At 31.9% G+C, this 22,472-nt stretch overlaps 1 protein-coding gene across 1 annotated transcript in view; it reads left to right on the forward strand.

Moving 5' to 3' along the window:
* The window catches only part of LOC129947391 (sex peptide receptor), a 138,952-nt gene that overhangs the window by 84,007 nt on the left and 32,473 nt on the right, over nucleotides 1-22,472 (forward strand). Inside the window, exons 4-5 of the mRNA XM_056057925.1 lie at nucleotides 12,242-13,005; nucleotides 17,299-17,429. Of these exons, the coding sequence (XP_055913900.1) occupies nucleotides 12,663-13,005; nucleotides 17,299-17,429 (474 nt within the window). The 5' untranslated portion in view covers nucleotides 12,242-12,662. The remainder of the gene's footprint in view (nucleotides 1-12,241; nucleotides 13,006-17,298; nucleotides 17,430-22,472) is intronic.

The raw sequence follows: 22,472 nt of genomic DNA on the forward strand, positions 1-22,472 counted from the left end.
GACCCATATTGATAACTTCCCATGTCGTCTGTCAATTAGACTTGCTTATAAGGTTTGCAGGTTTTCGTGTTTTGTTAAAAAAGTTATCAGTTAAATTATTCTAAAAAAATAAAAAATTACCAACAAAATTTTGCATATAGTGAAATTGTTTGATTTCAAAATCTATTTTTGTAAACGAAATTTTTAGTCGTTAACCAATTTTTATCAAATTTTAGTAGCATTTCTTAAAAGTTTTTATTTCTTATATAAATAATTACAAAGATTGAATTTAATTTGAAGTCAATATCTTCTATTGTTTACGAGATATCGATAACCGATCATCAATTTTCACCAAATTTGCGAACTATTTTTTGCAGCTTTTATTTTTTATGAAAAAAAAGACTGTTGGGTTTTATTACAAAATTAACGGAATCTTAAAAATTATATTTTCTCTGAGTAAAATTAGTTTAAAGTAAATATCTTTAATTTAAAAAAGACATTTGAGTCGAGACTCAATTTTTACTAACTTTTAGTAATGCTTTTTTAATTTATTTATTTTTTTGTTAAAAAACCGTCAATTCGATTTTTCTTAACATTTTATCGAATATTCAACATAATATTTTTTAAAAGATAAAATTAGTTTGAAGCCAATATCTCAAAGTTTAGAAAAGATATTTAAGTCGAAATCAATTTTTACCCACTTTTATTAATTTTGTAGGTTTTTAATTTTTTGTAAAAAAAAATGTCAATTCGATTTTTCTTAAAATTTAAGTGAATGTTGAAAACAATATTTAAAAAAAATAAAATTAAATTAAGGCCAATGTCGCAAAAATTGTTGATAAATTATTTGAGTAGAAAATCAATTTTTACAAACTTTCATTAATTTGTTGTTTGGTATCAAGTCACAATTTGTAATATAACATTTAATTCAAGTCTCTAGCGTAATTGGTTCGTGAGATATTAAGGGTTAACAAAAATGTTCACCTTTTTTTTAAATTGCTATGGTAAAAAAAACCAAACACGCAATTTTTTGAGAGCATTTTCTGCACCATTCGGCATTATTATCTGTATAACAAAATGTATTTGAAGTCGATATCTCTACTGGTTCTTGAGCTATGGACGACGAAAAAAAACGTCACTAACGTACGGACACGCACTCACAGACATCTTTCTAAAAATCTTTTATTTTGACTCTAGGACCTTGAAACTTAGAGAAATGTCAAAATTTTCAATTTGACAAATCGGACCTATTACAATAACTTCCTATGGGAAGTTAAAAAGAGAATGAACTTAAATTTTTGCTTAAAATTTGTCTTAATCACATTTTTGCTTGAGTAAAAATATCGTTTAAAAATCTCAATATCTTTATTTGTTTGCAGAATTTTAGAAATTCCTATGTGCGAGTACTATTATCAGAGATAGAGGGGACCGACAGTTTTAAGCCAAATCTTAATTTATTATTTTAGAAAGTACTTTTCATTATACAAGAATTACTCTTGCAGGATTAGATGGTGCCAGGTAGGGATTAAACACAATACCTCTGGCATAATAGTCAAACGGACTAACCATCGTTCCACGTGTACTATCTTTTATAAATGAACTTTAATTCAACAATGAACATTTCCCTTTGTCAGGGTTGGGAAAGTTCTGCGTTAATTATTCTCAATGTAGTATTCGATTAAATCATACAAAAAAATGAAAATCTGTTACGTTATTAAGTCCAAAAGGTTAAGTGCTAATTATCCCAATGATTGGCACTTTTGTCTGTGATTGAAATATAATCCAAAGTTGGACATAGTTTTATTCAACCCAATGATTGAAAAATCATTAAATTTATTGATTTATGCCAACCATCGATGCCTTTTTGCATCTTTTGATGTTATTATCTGTAAAACAGATATATTACTCAAAAACTTTTATTTATATATTTGACACCTCAGACCGATTAAAACAACTTCTTATTGGAAGTTAAAAATAGTTTGTATACTTATTGCTGAACCTATTTATAAAACCTTCTACTTAAAAACAATTTTAATTATCAAAAAAGTGCTTGAAATGCGACCAACACTGATAACTTTACATCCCGTCTGTCAGTTTGTCTTGCTTAAAACTTTAACAAAATATTCATAGCAATATTTTGTGTGAGATGAAGAATTTGAAGTCAATGTCTTGCTTTACTCTTCTAATACTTGAGTCAAAAAACATTTCTTTCTAGAAAAATGTCAAAATGGTCAATTCGACACATCAGTTAAATATTAAGGCCCGATGTTGATTTTAAATAAAACACAAATTATTTAGGAAAGGATTGTTATTTATTCTTGTTATGATAATATTGGTATTGTTCAATTATATGTGGAATAAAATATCGTCGAAATGGCAGCAGACCAATAATCCAAATTTTGGATGACAATGAAGAATATCTGAGGTTCAATACATTTAATGTGGTGAATTATCACATTCTTTAGCTCTTGAATTGTTGCTGTCTTTTCAAGGTAAACCTTTTTCAAATAACCCCAAAGAAAAAAGTCCACGGGTGTCAAATCACAATTGAGATAACACGACCATTAAATGTTTCGGACCATACAAAGTTCGAAAATACCATTCAAAGCGGCCCAATGATTCTACCAGCCCATATACCGCACTAAAAGTCACTCGTCGTGGATGCATGCTTTTTCGACAATCACAAATCAAATGTACCTCATTACTGAAAATCATTTTTTTTTAAATTGATCATACACTGGCGTCATTTCGTGCCACTGTTCTGACCGTTGACGAGCCGTAAAATGGTCAAGATCCTTACAACAATAAAAATATAATGAATATATTTAATTAAGTTTATAGTTTAAATAAATAAATTGGATATTGTTGAATATAAGTTTAAAGACTACATAAAGAGGCTTCATTTCGACTAGCCCCCTTTTTCTAAAAGTGATTTCTTTTGACCTTTGGTAAGTTAAAACTACCCCATAACTAAAAACGTAAAGAAAAATGCTTTAAAACAGAAATTATTAAAGTTTACTATAAAAATGGTGTAAATAAAAACATAAGCCGTTGCTAAGTACTCGTGCGACCATTCGGCTGAATTCTTTTCCATTGTTAATAGAACAATTATTTATAAAAGAAAAAATAATTTATAAATTGAAACCTCTCCGTATAAACTTATAAGACTCAACAAAAATTGAAATATAAGTTAAATTGTAATTTCCATTGACTTGAATTAAGTATTTAATTGCCATTGATTTGAAAAGGAATTAAAATTCTATACAATGTTATGTTAATAGCACAAAATTGAAAAAAAAACATGAATTAAGATGAAAATTATGCATAATCGAAAATCGAATTTTCTTTCCTCCTCCCTCCATATTGGAGTATTAATTATAAAGTCTGTAAGTAGACTATAGGTACCTCTACCTACCACCGACAAAATTCCCATGAACAATTTTCTTCCAATTAAGTAAAATCAATATAACATCCAACACGAGTTTCCAAAAGTTCAATGTTTCTTGTTTTTATTTGTATTTTCTTATTATTATTTTATTTTCAATTTTATACCCAGACAACGAAAACAATGCACATAAATCATGTACATATGTAAAGTAAACCAATTTAAATTCCCATTGTTTTGTTATTTTTTTTTTTGTGTGTTATGTTTCAATTTCCGAGAACTTCTGAAACCATTCATGTAAAAAATATCAACAAAAATAATAATTTGAATATAAACATTCTTACACATCAATAAAATAAAATCAAAGATATAAATCCAGAAACCATATATATAAAAATAGAAAGAGTTAGTTATATTCTTTTGTTCTCATCGTTTTATAGTCGAAAACAGACTGTCAATCAAAAATTTCAAAAATAAATGTAAAATAAAAATAAATAGAAACATAAACTCTGTATATTTGTACTTTCTCAAATAAAATAGAAAAGATTAATTAAACTTTCAACCACAAAATTGTTTAACCCAAACCCAACAGATTTCTGTGCAGCATTTGACCACAACTGGTTTGAAAAAAGGTTTATTCAATTTATAAGTTCAAGTTTCTAATCCATTACCAAAAAAAGGTCAGATAAAAAATACAAAAAATGGCTTCGTACTCAACAAGTAAAAAAAGAAACATGTCCTTAAATAAAATAACAAACTTATCCTTACACTTGAGGACAGTATTATAACCAATAAATAATAGTGGGGTCTATTTTACAGTCCATAATCCATACGGCAATGCTGTGTCTCGTTCCTTATTCATGATATTTGAAGTCTGAAGGCAAAAACAAAGTGATTTTCTTGTTGAAAACATCTACAAACACTTAAGAAAAATAATATTACCTAGACGTCCAGCTTCTGGACCGACACGACGTCACATAACTTCAAAACATAAAAATACAGGTTTATTGTTTTTAATTTTTCGTGACCTTTTTTAAATTGCGAAACAAATTCGACTCTTTTTGAGCATTTCTTAAAGTTCATTATATTTATGGTCATATTTTCAAACATAAAAGATTGTCGAAATTAGTTTAAAAGTAAGGACTCTTTTTTATCGCCAAACCTGTGCCATATAGAGATATGTGCTTGGTCTTTAGCCTGTTCCAACATAACGAAAATTCGTTTTTAAATGTAATAATCATTGTTTGATGTCATTTAATATCATTATCCTTAAATTAGTAAACCACTCTTGTGTCATCCTTATTTCTAGTATTGTATTGTATTTATTAATAATTTAATTAATTCGTTTTTGGTAGTTAAATTTAATATATAAAATAACATATTAGAATTAAGAAAACCAGTGTAAAAGTTTTTACAGAAAAATAATTATATAAAACAATTTTCAAAAATAAAATACAATCATAATTATAATCTTCCGGATAACAACTTTGTATGTACCCGAAAATCATATAAGGAGCCAAATTTAAGCCACGCGAATGCCACTTCAAGGAAAAAAGGAAGGGAGAGGTTTTTTTTGTATAGATATTCAGTAATTAAGGACAAACATTTTTGGATTTGAACACGATCGTATAAAAAAAAAACATGATTTAATATTTTGTAGAAAGAGACACAAAACTCTAAGACTTCTAATGGAGAAAGGCAATTTGTTAAAAACTGAGGAAGCAACTATTTTAGAAAATCTTCGAAAATTTGTTCTATAATAAGAAGAGAAGTTAACTAAATTCATCGTATTCACTGTCATGTATTAGATATCCACTTCTTTAAAAACCTTTAAGAATTCTAAGTAAATGTCGTGGAAGAAGAACTTTTTTAAAGTCAGAAACAAAATTAAACTGTTATAAAAGCTATTTTTATTACAAATGATTCGTACAACATGTTTTTGAAGATTGAAGAATAAGAAGAGGATTTATCTTGATTTGATAAGACCCCCCACGACAAGTTGTTCCTTACAAAATTTTAGAATGAACAAGACCATAATAAATCATAACAAGTATTTTTTTTCTCAGCAAGACCTCAAGGTATTTAATGGTCGTTCCAAACTCAATCTGAAAGCAGTTAGGTGAAAAAGGCTCATTAGAAAAAACAACTATTAGAATAGCTTACACTGAATTTTTACAATCAGAATGATGATAAAAAATATCGCAATCAACTAAAATAGTTGAACCTGATAGATGATAAGCTGCTTAAATACAGTATTTTTGTTTTATTGATTAATACTATGTATTTTATTAGATGCAAACCAGTGTCTTAAAATGTGTAGACCATAGTTAATGTCAAAAATTAAGTTAAGCAGGGATCGACAACCATAAGAGAAATTATTTTCATCAGCAAACGCAGTAATTCTTCCTTTGAAAATCACGCTGAAAATAGAATTGAAGAAAGTCAGGAAAAATTTATATCAGATAAATTGCCCAAGCTACCATCATTTATTCTTACTAGATGCTTTCTATTAGATAGATATGAATCTAACCAATTATAGATGAATCCACGCATTCCTGCATTTTATAGTTTTTTTCAAAAGAATATTATGGGCTACTAAGTCAAAAGCCTCAATCAATATGAGAGATAGTGTAAGTAAATTATAGAATTGGTCATAACTAAAGAAATTATTTGTATTTAAAAACTCAAAAATTCTCTCTTTCATCACGTTTCCAAACATTTTTGAACAAACAGGTAACAAAGAAATTTGTCTATAATTATTCATAATACAAGTGAGATACTTTTTGTGAAGAGGAACAACCTTAGCAATTTTAAAACTTGGAAAAACACCGCCGGTTACACTTTTATTGAAAATATACTTTAAAAACAATTTGTTTGAAGATTATACTTTAAGAATTATCATTGGAAACAGAACTAGATGTTTGAATTTTTTATGACGAAAAACAGTTCACAGGGATAAATAGGAGCATAAAAAAGGCCTTATGTAAAAATTTTATTGTTAACTAAACGTTCAGTAAAAAAACCAACATTCCTATTGCTAAGAACCTCTGTCGAAACATATTCAGCTATAGAAGTAAAACAATTACTGAAACGATTAGCTATTTCAGTACTACTTGCAATTCTTAAGAAACTTAAGCAAGAGCGATCCCAGTCATTCGCCGCATAAGTAAAATCTGACACGTAGATTCGTGAACAAAATAGCATTATGGCTAACCATAGTAATTTCACAAACTTAAGTGAATTTTCGTTGGGTTTTAAACATAACCTTATGTTTGTTTATGCCTATTACATTTGGGCCTTTATATTACCCGTGTTTTGTTGGAAAATCAGTGAATTTTACAAGTAGAATCTTACTACGGATGGGTTTTTGACATTTATACGAGTCTCGAATGAATCTTATGAGATTCCGTTTTCAAATGTTGGTACGATTAATATTGCATTTCTATCTCGAAGGCTGTGTTCGTTGAGTAGTTGTGCATTTGGAATCATGTGTTTTCCATCAATCTGTTAATGTTGATATTACTTAGTTTTGTTAATGAAAATGGACTAACTCGGCTTATTTTGTAAAAGAAAACATAAGAAAAGATATTAAAGTTTTCCTATGTTTCCACCAAAGGTTTATCTCAGTTTAGAATTAATAAATATTTTTGGTGTTTCCACCGCACAACAAGATTTAAAAGTGATTAAGTTTGACAGCACTTTCTTAAATGCAAATGGTGTTTAGATGTTTCTTATGAAGTGCAAGTGAGATAGTTTGATTCGTGTTAAATAATGAAGAACTTAATAGTTCAGCAACATATAAGATTACGCTAAATACTCAATGTGCATTTTTTTTATTTGATTAAAACAAAACTATATTTTTTGTACACAAACATGACAATAAACCCATCAAGCTCATTTCAACTCGATTTAGGTATATAAAGAATTGAGACGAGCTTCAAGCTCGCTTCAATTGTTAAATGAACTAAATTTTTTTATAGAATCTCAATCTCCAGATGAAATCTTTTTTTTCATTTCTTCTTGCAAATTGTCAATTTAAAGTAAAACCATGTGTAACTATCAATTTTTGTTGTCCACAAAAGTAAACTACTTATTTTTCATACTTATAAGTCTGTTCTGCATCTAAGGATGTTATCGAAAATAAACTTCAAACTTGTTTATGATTTGTGATTTTCATCCAGCTTCGATCGATATTTCTTACAAAGCTGTTTTGCCTCAAATATTAACCAACATTTTTTTAAATTACAGAAAGTAGTTGCCTTTTTGTGAATTACTATTATCTCTAAGCCTTGAGACTTTAAGAGCATATTTATGCAATCTTTCGTTCATTTTATTTTTATTTATTTACACAGTTCATCGATTGTAAATAATTTACAACATTAAACAACCCCAAGAAAAAAATATCCTGATTCAAATCGATTAAAAAAAAAATTTCCTAGATTCCTTGTTATGAGCCTTAGGGTATTTAGTTCTCTAAAAAGCATACAAAAGTTCCTTTTTTTAAAACTGAAAGCCAAAGGCAATTCAATTTATTATACCAACTGGACGAATACTGTCACTGTCATACAACTTTTTTGAAGAAAACAAAATATCGCAGTCACAACATCATCTGAATAGGGTCATTTATCGTTATTGTTTCTCTTTTAGAAAATGAAAACAACAACAACCAAAACAAATCTGAAAAATAGCTAACCCCGTTGGCGAGTTGAGACTAGAATATTGATAAGGATATAATTTTCTTTGTATGAGGATTTCCGCTTTCCAATCCTAAAACCCATTCAAATTGAGGAAATCAATCGAAAAATAAAAGGATCAATTGAATGGAAAAAGTTTTAATGTATTTTTGTTTTTGTGAGATGTGTGATTTTGAAATTTTTAGAAAAAAAGGTACCCTTAAGGCGAAGCTATTAATTTTGTTGTTTATTTAAAACTTGAATAAAATAAAAAACTCCAGAGTTTTTTTTTTCAATTAAATATAAGAATGGCCACATTTGAATAGAGTTATTATGAAAAATCAAATAGTGTTCCTTTATGTCTCATCCTTGCCTTTTTCAAAAATTTTAACCTGTTATCATATCGCTTTTAAATCTTTGATAATTGATATTTTTACAATTTTATTTCACTTAACTTAAAATTCAAAATCTCGTTAAACGAAAATTATTAAAATCATGAATTACATCAAGATTTAAATTTCTTTCAGACGAAGCATGACAAATAGTCAGGTTTCTTTTGATAATTTGTACAGTATCCACCAAGCTAAGGATAGATAAAATGTATGTTAACAAATATTTGGTTCTTGCTAGTTTCTCGTAGCAATAGCAATAAATTATGTGACAATATTATAAGATCTGAAAATGGTCTGTACTAATCTTAATGACTACCAGGGAAAATAAATAATTGACCTATCTACTTCACCTATTTTTGGAAACACTGTACAGAAAATAGTTACAATACAATTTGTAGTTCAAAAACTTTGATAAAACATCAGGAAAGTTTGAGTTTTAAAATATTATCCTTAAAAATGTAACATTATATAAAAATGAATTGGACCATTATTTGGTTTCAATTTAAATTATTAATATAAAAAGTTAAGAATAGTCTAAATATTTATATACACAAGTCCATAGTAGATTACTAACATATTTTCCTTATTAATGCTCAAACATTTAAAATATAACTTTTTGAAACTATGTCATCCTCTCAACAAAAACAGATTTCAAACTATAATAGTATTATGTCTAGTTAGCTTCTGTATATTGTTTCAACTATTAATAACTTTTATCTACAGGCTCACCTCTGAACGCTGATGATGGTTCAAACAAGGATATAGTTTTGAAAATGCAATTTCCTTTTTCCAACTAAGAAAGTATTGCATCCCATTAATATAGATGGGAATTTATATGGATGCAGGATACACATATTCTATGGGTCCTTAAAGTAGCTTAAAACAATTCACTTATCTTGATTATGTATACAATTTTTGAAATAACAAACACGTACATATTTGGATTTTCAAAAGATAAACATACAACAAAAACGCAAGAAAAGATTTTCTTGTTATCAACTAGGAAATTCGTATGAATTACGCTTACCTAAGCGTAAAATTATGTATTTTTCCATCTAAAAAGAAAACGCCTTATGATTATCTGGGTGGAAAGAAAATTCAAGCCATTTTAAAACATTGTACAGTTAAATTCCAATGGAATTAGAAATTTTCTCTCTACAGTTAAAATATTAAATCCTAAATTTTCAAAAATGTTTGAACATGTATTTCTAATAAACGTGTTGGTATAAGTTGTTATCATTTCCACAAAATTCATTGGGTCACAAAAACGTAGGGAACTCAGGTTAACTTTAAATAAGACAAATATGAAATACTACAGTCCGGGCTGCCCTGGGCTTCAACCAACATGTGTCTCCAGTCATCTCGGTCCCTAACTAGCTGTCTCCAGTTTTACACACCAAGTTGGTTGAAGTCCTCATCCACCAGCGTGCTCCACCTGAGTCGCGGTCTTACTCCACTCCGCAGCCGCTTCTCGTAATTGGACTCGAAGACCCTCCCGGCTGACAAAGTCTTTAACTACCTCAAAGTTTTTTTTCCAGGATCTGCCGTAATGTGAATATTTGGTCAATGGTGCACTTTCTTGGTCTGAAGCCACACTGATAAACCCCTTACAGAAAGTATCTTATATGCGATGTTCAGTTAATTTCAATTAGCCTAAATTCACTGTCGAAGGTGGTGTCCTGCATACTCTTTATCCCGACTGTGCCACCCATTTCCCAGCTTGTCGTTAAAATCTATACTTGGACAGATTTAATGGCATAGCTAGGGCACTGCTCATATGCCTTGTCTAAGAGCTCAAAGAGTCCTCTTCTGCCAAAACATGCAGGTACGGTTTGCCCAGTTTGCCCTCTCGTCACATCGGACTTCTGGATGGTGGAAATATCTGCATTGCAACAGTTTAGGGCTTCCGCTGCACTGGTATATTAAGAGACCTGCTATTCCATGTACAGATCTGAAGTTCATTGTCATTTGTAAAAAATGTACACAACACTACGTCTTCGTCTGTTTCGACGCTCGTTTCCAATGACACTCCTTTTGTAAGCTCGATTGATAAAGCCAATTTGATTGCAGTACATTTTGCTTATTGACATTCACAAATCCGCTGGCCCGGTTAGTATTCCCGCTATTGTTCTGAAGAGGTGTTCTTCAACGGTAGCAAAACTACTGCGTAAGCTTTTCCATCTGCCCTATTCTACAGGTCTCTTTCCGAGTGGATAGAAAACTGCATTTGTCCAGCCTGTCCCTAAAAAAGGCGAATGCTCCTCAACAACTAAGTATCGTCCAACTGCACTTACATCCTTCTATCGAAGGTCATGGAAACGCTGATCAATTTTCAGCTTAAGAAATATCTTAAAGAACGGAAGCTTCTAAATGACCGGCAGTATGACATTCAATGCAATAAGTCCACTGGTGATCTCATGGTTTATCTCACCGAACAGTTAAACAAATATTTACATAGTTTTTGAGAAAGTAAGATTATTGCACTTGATATTTCAAAGGCATTTGAAAGAGTTTGGCACCAAGCTCTCTCATCGAAAAAGGTTTGCATTTGGTATTGATGAATCCCTTCTCCGTTCGGTTAGAAATTACTTTCGGACCGTTCTATTCAACAAGTATTGGACGGGTTCAAATATGATATCCACAAAATAAACGATGGTGTGCCCCAGGGCTCCGTTTTGTCTCTGACGCTTTTCCTTATTTTCATAAATGATTTTTTGTCTTAAACTTTTAACCCGCTAATGACGCTGATGACAGTACCCTCAGCTTTTCATATACGTTTTTAGATTCTCATCCTTGTTCTTCGGATGTGGACTACCAACGGCAGCGTATGATAAGCTCATTAAACTCTGATCTTGACAGCATTGTACAATGGGGAATCAAAAACTGCGTAGAATTTAATGCTTCGAAAACTCAATGTTGTCAAATGTTTCAAAAGCGTAACCCTCCCCCATTGCAACTTTACATGAGTGGTACTTGCATCGAGGAGACTGAACATTACAAATCACTTGTGGTCACATATTTGACATCGCCTAAAATGCTGCTAAGTGTTTTCTTTGACGATACCAGAATTTATTTACCCCTTCTGATCTGGCTATAATTTATAAAGCCTATATTCCCACTTGAGTGGACAGAATTCAAAAGAGAGCTTTTACAAATGATATTTGACCGTTGTCTTACTGAAACTTTTGCACCGTCGTAAGGTTTTATGTCTCTGATTATTTTATCGCTACCTCCATAAGCAATGCTCTACTGAAATGGCCAGTTGCATTCCTAACCTCAAACCATTCAACCGTAATTCTCGTTCTTTTAGGAAAGCCCATCAGTTTACCCTTGAGCCTAATTTCTGAAGTACTGTTAAGGACAGAGATTCTTTTTTTAGTCACACTACACGAATGTGGAATGCTTTACCTGACTTAATATTTCTCACTCATTACAATGTTCAGGCGTTAAAAACCGATGTGCATCATTATCTCCTTTCAAATCCTATCCTTCATTCCTAATTACTCGCACTGGGTATAATCATTATAAGGGTATTCATATCCCCTTGAGTGCGCGTGCAGTAAAAAAAACAAGGGTATTATAGAAATCTCATCTTAAATGGTAGGGTAGTTAAACCAGGTAAAAAGGAAGAACGATTAAAATTTAAGAAACGTTCCATAAAAATGTCCTTTTATCAATTTTCCGGTTGAACTCTCCAAGCATGAAAGTATAAAGTAAAGTATATATTTTGTTATTTTGTATCAAAAAATTTAAATTTTTGAGCGTACAATGCCTGATGTCCTTTTTTAAATTTTGTTTTTTTTTTTTTGCAGCCTAACTCCATCATCAATCTGACTTGCATACCATAATAATAGGCCAAGAACAATGCCAAGTCAATATATCAGCTGGGAAAAAACTACATCCGGAAGCCAGCCATTTATACATTTATCATTCCCGAAGAAAAGTAACAGAAAATAATGGACATTTTGATTGATACGAATGGATTCTTGATGAATGTGTGGAAAATCCTTACACGAGCAATCCTACTCGCAACGTTTTAAATGAAAAATTCAAATAAAAACTAAAAATGAATTCGAATCCGAATCCGAGTCCAAATCCAAAGTGAAAAGGAGTGAAAGAAAATTCTTCACATTTTGGCCGAATACCAAATATCTATTAAACCATTCATTGTGCGGCTGGCGAGTGTGTGTGTTTGGAAACTATACGTAATATTATATAAATATATGTCCATCAATGATTCCGAACATGGAAAAAATCGATGAAATATCCGAAGTAGAGCCTTTTGGATCATCGAATGATTCATTGGCCTTTGATTCACTATCATCATCAGATGTGGTAGATGCAGAACTGAGTGGGAATACATCCTTTATACAGCTGCCACCTGATGATTGTATGCAGGTGTACAATAATGTGTCTTATATGAATGTTTCCTGTGATACCCTGCTAACTTATAGCATACCGTTATATGGCTATTGTATGCCATTCTTGGTTATGATCACCATAACCTCGAATACATCAATTGTCCTGGTGCTAAGTAAACGAAGTATGGCAACACCAACGAACTTTGTCCTTATGGGTAAGTTTATATTTGCATACATACATTTTTTATTTATTTTTTCGCAATTTATTTAATTTTATAAAAATATGTGAAAGGAAATTCTTTGAAATTGATTTTCTTCTTTTATTCACAATTCGTTTTATATTTATTTTGTATGAAAGGAAAAAGAAAACTCAAAGAAAATTCATAATTTCAAATGGCATTTCAATTACTGTATATTTGTGTTTATTTGTATAGTTCGTATATGAACTTGGAAAATTATCATATGTAGGAACTTCTGTAAATTATATGCGGAGGGATAGTTGAAGTTAAGAATTTATGCATTAAATCTGTGCAGAAGGAACACTAGTTCAAAGAGAGAAATATTATTTGAAGCCTTGGGAAATCAACATCAACAAAATAAATGCTCCATACTCATAGTTGTACTTTTATCTCTTAAGGGATTTCCCTTAACACAAAACACTAGATTTTCAATTATTTCAGGTCAAAGATTTCATTTGCATTTGGATTTTATTTTATAATTTAATTTCTAAAGGAACATCTGCCATTGACAGACAAAGTAATTAAATTTATTATTGTACATATTATTAGAATTTTCTCGTTTTTTCTTCCTATCAGATTAGTTTAATTGCCTGTCAAAGTTTTAACAATAAATTTTATTGAAATGGTCTCTTCAGTCCAAGAAATCAGACATTTAAAAAAGAATTGGATTCGCTTTCTACACCATCATTTGTTGTTCTTATATCTAGTAGAGAAAATTTGCGATGTTTTTGCTTTTGATTTCAAGCCTTACATTTTAATGGCTTATGTCATTTTTCAAGCAGTTTGTATAATAATTTTTAAATGCCCGCTATTTTTAGCAGCTGTCACTTTTGAAGCTATCATTTTTGACAAGTAAAATCATTACAATTACTAAAAATAAAACGATACACGCTTTAATATCGTATTAAAATTGTTCAAATTCATTTACAAATATGGTTTGAATTTTAGAGCGATATTTCGGTCCACGGTATGAATCAGGCAATTTAATTTATAAATTTGAGCTTTTGGAACAAATTATCAAGTTAAAGAATCCAAACCGAAACCGTGAGAGTTTCGCAAGAAATTATTTCTGCTGCAGCCTGTAGTATTGACAAAAACCTATGTTTCTCAATACCTCGTTGACTTTTGCAATTTATTTGGCATATTCTGCAAACGAATTACAGTCTATTTCGAACCAAATTTTATGTCTTAAGGCTTTTAATTTGAGCAACTGAAATTTAGTCTCTCATTCGGCCTTCCCCCGTGGCATGATGGTTAATGCGTTGGACTGTCATGCCAGACTAAAAACTAAACTAAACTAAACTAAACTAAACTAAACTAAACTAAATTAGCCGTTCGGATTCGGATTTAAACTGTTGGTCCCCTCCCCTGACAACAATACTCACACACAGCAATGGTTGAGGGTTGTAAGTCAATAGGCAGTAGGTTAAATGTTTCTTATTCGATAATGAGGCTAATAAAACTTTTACGGATTGTTGCAGTGTTTTATTCCGAAGAGGCGATCAAAATTAACCACTAGATAATGTGATTTAACATCTTTAAACTTATTTCCTCGAAGCTTCGTGAAAACATTAGCAATGTAAATTGATTCAAGACTTACAAAAAAAAATAGAATTTCTGAAGTTATTGAGAACTTTCAATTCAGCCCCAAATTGGTCACGGAAAAGTTCATGAAAAGGATATGAATATTGATAGGGCGATTGTGGGATAGATGCCACACATTAAAATAATTGAATTCATACTTGTACATAAGTGTGGAACATGTTGTTTTCATTCCTCATCATGCCCACAGTCTGTACACAAGATGTTACCAGGTTTCTTGTACAAGGTACAGTTTTCATGGAGCCATTTCCGACATCTTTTGCACAGGACCAAATCTTCTTTTTTCTTTGTTAAAAAATAATTTTCCCAACATTCAGCACAGTTGTTTATGTCATCAGCTGGCTCAAGTAACTCATCATTCGTTTTTGGATTTTTGGTTGTTGCTATTTTTGCGTTTGTAGGTTTGGAGATTTGTTTGCAATTGAGGTAGGGGTAGTCAAGACCTCTGCAAACTGCTTTGGTTTTGAAAAATTTAGTGTTGGAATCATTGGCAGTGGTGAAAGTTCTTGAAGAAGTTTGGTTGGCGAGGGGTTTTTGAAGCACGATGAAGAGTAATTTTCATTTTCTGAATGGTTGTAGAAATGCGCAGTGGTTGGAATAGTTAATTCTAAGACTGTTGCAGTAATAGGAGCAGTTTCCGAAACCTGAGTTGTTGGTGGATTATCTGGATGTGTGGACGATGATGAATGAAAAGCTGTTAGTTGTTGGGTTTGAATTGCAACGGAATCGAATCTGGATGAATAGTCGTTGCATATGAATCGGAAATTCAAAAAAAAGCTATCCGTAATAGTTGAAGGATTAAAGGGGTAAATTTCCGAAGCCCTGAATCCTGAAACTCCATTTGCAACTGACACTGCCTTCCTCCTCCTCCCTTTATGGTGGTTCATCCAAACTTTGGTTTCGCTATTAAAATAAGTTTTCAAGGATTTGAAAAAACTGAAGTCCAAAAGGTTGTAAAGCTTGGGTGGTATGGCTTGGCAAGCATACATTTATAATGCAGTTGCTTTCAGCAAACTCAAGCCTTGAAAAAGCACTACTGTGAGAGATGTGACCATCTTAGATCAAAAGTGTCTTACCAACAGCAGGTTTCCGCGCACGAAATGTTCTTTCAACCATTTAAAAAACAATTTAGCATTGATGTACTACGACTTCGGTTCATATAAACTTCAAAGCCACTTGGTAATCCGTCGGCGAGCTCTGGTGTTTTGTTTACTCCTTTCATAATTAACCGTGTGGCAAAAAATTTCCCTCTGCGTAAGCACATGGACGTCTTTCGCACCTTTTTTGGTCAAAACCTTACCTGGTTTATTGTTCAGTTTTAATCCACTTTCGTCCATATTGAAAATATTACCGGGCTTGTCCATTATATTGTTGTCGGTCATAATTGTCTCGAGAATTTTGAAAAAAATCGGTGCTAAGGGATTCATATCCTGGGTACGGGATTTCAGATTGTCTCAACGAAGTGTCCTTACTCCTTTCTAAAAAGGATACCAACCAAGCATAAACTGATTTTTTAATTTCTGTGTTGAATTTCTCCTTGATACCCATTTTTTCTGCTAGGTCGAATGCTAAACTTCTGCCTTCTCTATCAACAGCAAAACCTGCAGAAGCTGATTTTTTGACATACTCAGCAAGCTTCTTCTCATTTTGTATTCCTAGAACACCTATCAATGTTAAAATACGTACATTGATACCTTTGTCACAATCGCGATATTAATTAAAGTAACAATTGTCAATTACCCATGAATCCTAAAGGCTGTCCTTCTTTTCTACGCCTAGAAAGTGTTCTAGCTGGAATGCCGTACACTGTTTCTGCTTTTCGTATAGACATACCTTCCTCGATGGATTTTCGAGCACTTTCTAAACCCTCTTTGGTCTAACTTCCTCTATCAGCCTTACGGATATATTTGCGCGGCATAATTAGCTTCTAAACAACAACAAAAAAACTTAAAAATCAAAATGCGGCATCTTGTCCAAACAAAAATGTGGCATCTATCCCTTTTGTGAGGGAGAGATGCCGCACGACACAACACAACAACAACAAAAATAAGAATAAACTAAAATTACACCAACCACTTCCCAACACACTAACTGAAACCAAAAAAAAGTTACTTTAAAAAAAAACTCGCAATCACTAGTTTCCGAAACGAAATATTCCACCAGACTAAAAAATGTCCATAGTCCAAAGTGGAGCGTTAAACAAAACAAAGAATATAAACTCCAGTTACTTGTCCGATGTTTTCAGTTTTTTTTTTGCTGCGTTTACGTTCATTTAGTAAAACGAACAAATTTGAAAACAAAAATTGCCAGGACTACTAGATGTATGACTTTGGTTCCGTGTGGCATCTCTCCCGCAATTACCCTATGTTACCACAGCCATTCCGATCCATTTAATAATATCGGTTATCTCATATCTACCTCCGCCTTACAATGAAATAAGAGCCCATTGATTTTTTAAAATGTCAGAATAAAACCTCTTGCCCATTAATTCCCACATATATTATGTTAAATATATTTATTGTTTGTATTTAAAATTTTGTTTGTGTTGAAAATGAACAATTTTTTAAAAGTAATCCTCTCATATATTAATAAATCTTTTATTCTTTTTACTTTTATTATTAAATTTATTTGCAATTATTACATAATTTATTTATATTTGCTTTTCAGCAATGGCACTTTGCGATATGTTAACAGCAATATTTCCTGCACCAGGACTCTCTTACATGTACACTTTTGGGAATCATTATAAGCCACTATCACCGGTATCAACGTGTTACGCGTACTTCATATTTAACGAGGTAAGTGTAATTTCGTCCTTATGTACATTTATGTGTATCTATATATTCCAGCACTTCTGAAAATAACTTTTAATATTTCTGTATAAAAATGACCTCCATTTTCTATAGAATGTAAAAACCTTGTCAAGTACTTTACCTGTTTTCAATTCACCTGTCGACGAACATTGTGCTTTTTTTTACTCCTGCGAGAACCATAAGTTCGGAATTGTGTATAAGCTTTTACTTTTCACTCATGCTCCTATGAAGAGTGCCGAAGCATAAGGATTCTTCATTTCAGGTTGTTCTCCTGCCCCGTTTCCTCCTATGAATATAAAATTATACTTCGAGCGCCGTTTCTTGGGTTTTTATTTTTATTATTATTTATTTTTCTTTGTATGAAGTCACTTCTGTGGCAAAGTTAACAAAATTCACTTAAACACCAATTGTGGTGGCGTGGTCCTTGTTTTTTGAAAAGTGTTCGAGGGATTTTTCCATCATGCAGCGCTGATCCAGTTGCTCGATAGTTGAAACTTCAGACGGGAAGCATTTTTTTCTAAAGGAAAATGGTGGTAAATGTTCGATTTTCTTCCAAACGAGCAACGAATTTCGTTTAAGCATCACAAAAGGGCATTGTGTCCTCTTCAATTTGGTTTACATATTTTTTTTTAACTAGATGTTGGCTATATAAAATTAACTTCTACTGTTTTTTTTTTGTAAGTTTGTGAGCTTTTTTTAACAAAAGAGACAGCAGCTAGACAGTCTGTTTTTGTGCTGTCCTGTCCAGTGTCAGTCTTTTCAAAAACATCCTTTCATGGGTTAGACATGACTCACTTTGATGGTATCGTTTAATTTTTGGTCGAAGTCAAAAGGACAACGAATCGCGAAACAACCATTTCATTGAAACGCGCTATAAAAAAAGAAATATGATATTCCAAAATTCTTTGAAAAGACAGCGCCTTTGCTACTTTTAATGTCGAGGCGATGAAAGGAAATTGATTGCACACAGCAATATCATTATCACCTTGTTTATGTACAAAAGGTATGCCAACAATGTCTACCTTAATGTCCATCATTATATGGAGGCAAATAATGTCCTTGATAATATAAATATTGTTGAATTAATATTCCTTTTTTGTTGATATTTTCGTTTATGGTGCGAGTAGGAATAATGTTAAGTTGTAAGCAATTTTCTTTATGTTATAATAGCAATAGGAAAAGCTGAAAAAGAAAACATTAGTATTTTAGAATCAATAAATCAAACCAAATGGTAGATTTTTTCGATAAAAATAAATAAATTCGTGGCTATAGATCATATAAATCGGTTGTTTATTTGTGAGGGAAGGCAATATATCCAAGATGGCTACAATTTTGTCAATGAAAAATTGTAGACTAAAATATTGTAACAATAATACAAAAGCTGAAGCTTTGAACAGGATAAATCCAATAAATCTTTATTTGAAACAAATAAAAGTATTTATGTTACAACAGAATTAATTTATATAAATAATAAAAAGACAATTTTTATACTTTAATTTATAACCTTAAAAATGGCTGGCATGCGCTTAAAATGTCTAAGACGAAGCCATTTAAACATTGAAGAAGTTAAATTTTGCTAGCTAGAAACTCAAATTTCATATTTTAAACATTGTTCAATAATTTTACAAATTTTTTTTTCAACATTTTCTTTTACCGCATCCCTTGTTTATGAACAACCAAAGCACTGAAAAATAACAAAGCAGTAGGTCTAGATGCTTAAAACACTGGAACGCATCCTATGTTCGCTACAAGAATCTATAAGCTCGCATATCTTAAAACATATCTTCTACTGAGACGGCCTTGCTTCAGTTAGTGCGTACCCTTGAGAAGACAATTCAATATAAAGGAAAATCTTGCTACGTATCTAGACGTAGAAGGTGCTTTCAATAACGCCCTGACTGAAACGATTCACGCATTACTTACTTACTTTGGTTTTGAGGTTTTTGTTCAAAAATGTCTATTTTAAATAATAGAACGATTAAAATTGCGTAAGGTAATACAATTTCCTTCCAAAAATGTGAGAAGCGGAACACCCGCTCTTATCAATTTTGGTCGCGAATAAAATCCTCATAAAGCTAAAATGTTGTGGGGTGAAGGGAGTAGTTTATGATAATGATTTGGTTTTACTGGTGTTGGGAATGTTTGTCACCATAGTTAGCGAAATCACGAAACTATGAAGAAAGTTAGCAGTTAGGACACGAGGAGTGAACTAGATGTTAATGACAGAAAAACTGAATTGATGCTCTTTACGCCCAAAACTAATATGTCTGCCTCACCCTACCCTGACTGATCGGTAAAATCCTGTATTAACCATCTATAGTAAAATTTCCAGGAGTCATTTTAGACCTCAATCTAACGGGTCAAAAAGGCTTCCATTGAATTTTACGCTTGTAGAAAAACTGTTGGTACAAAAGTAGGGCATTCAATCAACAATGATTTTATGGACGTGCAAAGCCGTTGTACGTTCTATTTTCTCTTAAAGATCGATTGTCTGGTGGCCTCTCCTTAACAAAAAATACAATACCGAGAACACTAAGGAAGGTTCAAAGAATAGCTAGTATCGACACTACGGGGTCCCTTAGATCCTGCCCTACTAATTCCTTAAATGTTATTCTGCACTTACTACCAGTAGACCTACACATTAAATATTTAGTTTCGTGCAGAGCACTAAGGGTCAAAGAATCAAACAGTTGGTTTTTCAGTACCTATAGGCATCACAACACTAAGGAACTGATTCCATCGGATATTTTCCCGCAGATACCGACTTCTACCACTACACCTTTGCCTAGAACCTCAGTAAAGATTTTAAAGTCATATTTATTACTAGAAAGTATCGGTAGAGTGGCATGATTACATAAGACTAAGACAACGGTATCTTTACTGATGGGTACAATGTGGAGTGTGGAGTTGGATCAAAAAAGTTATCTGAGTCCTTAAATGTCTCTTAATCTTTTCGACTAACTAATGGAGCCAGTATATTTCAAGCGGAATTAGAAACAATCAGAGATGCATGCAAAATAATCAAATAAAAATCAAACCAAAACATAAACACGACTACATCTTCACTGACAGCAAGGCGGCTACTATGGCTATCAAATTGGCCAGAACATCCTGATACTGTTCAAAAAATGTTTGGAGAAACTATTCATCCTCAACATCAACCCTTCGTGTCACTTATTGGGGTTTCAGTTCATAATGGCATTGATAGAAATAAACAAGTTAGCCAGGCAAGGATCGACACTTCATAGCTCACTTGCGGAAAGGGTTAATATTCTTCTTCAACTTTTCTGACAGAACCTTTAAATGAACCGTTCTATCGGACTTTCGCCGATAGGACAGCATGCAGCAAAGCTGGGTATCCATCACAATACTGATTGCCATAGCTGCGGAGACCAACTTGGAAGGGAAACTGTGATTCACTTTCTCTGTAAATGTGCTGACCTGACCAGATCAAGAATGTTAAGCTTCGAAAGGGCACTTCTTAAAGTTCTTGATAAACTCTCTGCGACTAAATGGCTCTAGTATCGCTAATATCAATATAAATCTGTAATAATATTAAAAAGTTTGTGGTACAAAAACGGTACTTTCTAGAGCTTATTGAGTCGAACAGTAAAGGTTGCTTGTGACTCTACCTACCAACTTAGGTCTAGTCACCACCGTTCTCGCAGAATTTCAGCAAGCAACGTTAACCATCAAGCGAAATATTTCAACCTCACCTTAATATGATCAACTAAATAAATAAATTAGGTGGCGCTACAGTTCGTTGAGAACTTGGCCCTGGTGCCTTATAACTCTCAACCATTCCTGTGTACGAGTCATGCCAGGGATAAAAGGGATCTACAGTTTTATGCCAAACCCGGAATGGCTAATTTAAGAAAACATTTTTCAAGAGAAGAATAACTCTTAAAGAACTTGTCAATCCCTCGCAAGAGGCAGTACCCGTGAAAAAAATTTTACGTGGCACATCATGTATGGTAAAGATTGAAATCAAAACCTCTAGCATGCTATTCTTACGCACTAAGCATCGCACTTCGGGTACTACGGAAAAATATCAACTATCACTAGGAAATCCAAAACCATTATTAATAGATATCTGCAAAACATATTTTATCAAGAGTTTTCTGTCACGCTCTTATTTCCAAAGAAGAATTTTAAAGAACTCTATTATACAAAAACACAAAGCTTACTGAATATTACAGAAATTGTTTCACAGTTAATTGATATCTCCAATTTTTAGTTTATTAATTTCAAGTTTCGCACCCCTTTTCTTCTTGGGGGAAACTTAAAACTTTAAAGGTAGCGTAATCATTAAATTTAGATTTTTGAAGGAGAGTTAAAATTGCCTCAAAAATTCTATCTAACGTTGTCAGACAAACTGAATAATTGTTTAAATGTTTTATATACATAAGTATTCAAAACTTTTGAGCATGCACTATTATTTTAAAGGGCATTCATAACCATTTAAGAGCCTGAATATATATCAATTAAATAAAAGGTGATAAAATGATATGCACGCATTAACATATGTTAAAAACTATAGATCCGAGTAAATTTCAAACAAATTATTTAAAGGTCATCATCTCATACGCACCTCTTGAAAAGGAACCCCTCAAAAATATTAAGATGCGACATGAATAAATAATAAAAGGACCTTGTGACCAAACGAACATACTCCCAAGAGGTTTAATCTTAATACACTGGACCACCATTATATTTCTCGTATTTAGTTGGAATTCGGGAATAAGTTAAGTTGAAATTAATTTCAGAAATTATAATTGTATTCAATACTTGAACTTAATTTGTTTAATTTTGCGACTTATTTTGTTAAATTTTGCGACTTATTTTGTTAAATTTTGCGACTTAATTAATTTTTAGTTGGAATTTAATCCCAAAGAGAAATTGCAGTTTAATACAATGAGTATTAAATAATGTGAAGTATCTCTTTTGGGAGCAATTTCATAAGATTCAAATATTTGGTGCGATATTTTAGTAGAAAATCTTTGCTCTTTTAAGTTCATATAATTTGAT

Source organism: Eupeodes corollae, chromosome 2 (genome assembly GCF_945859685.1).
Source record: "Eupeodes corollae chromosome 2, idEupCoro1.1, whole genome shotgun sequence".
NCBI lineage: Eukaryota > Metazoa > Arthropoda > Insecta > Diptera > Syrphidae > Eupeodes > Eupeodes corollae.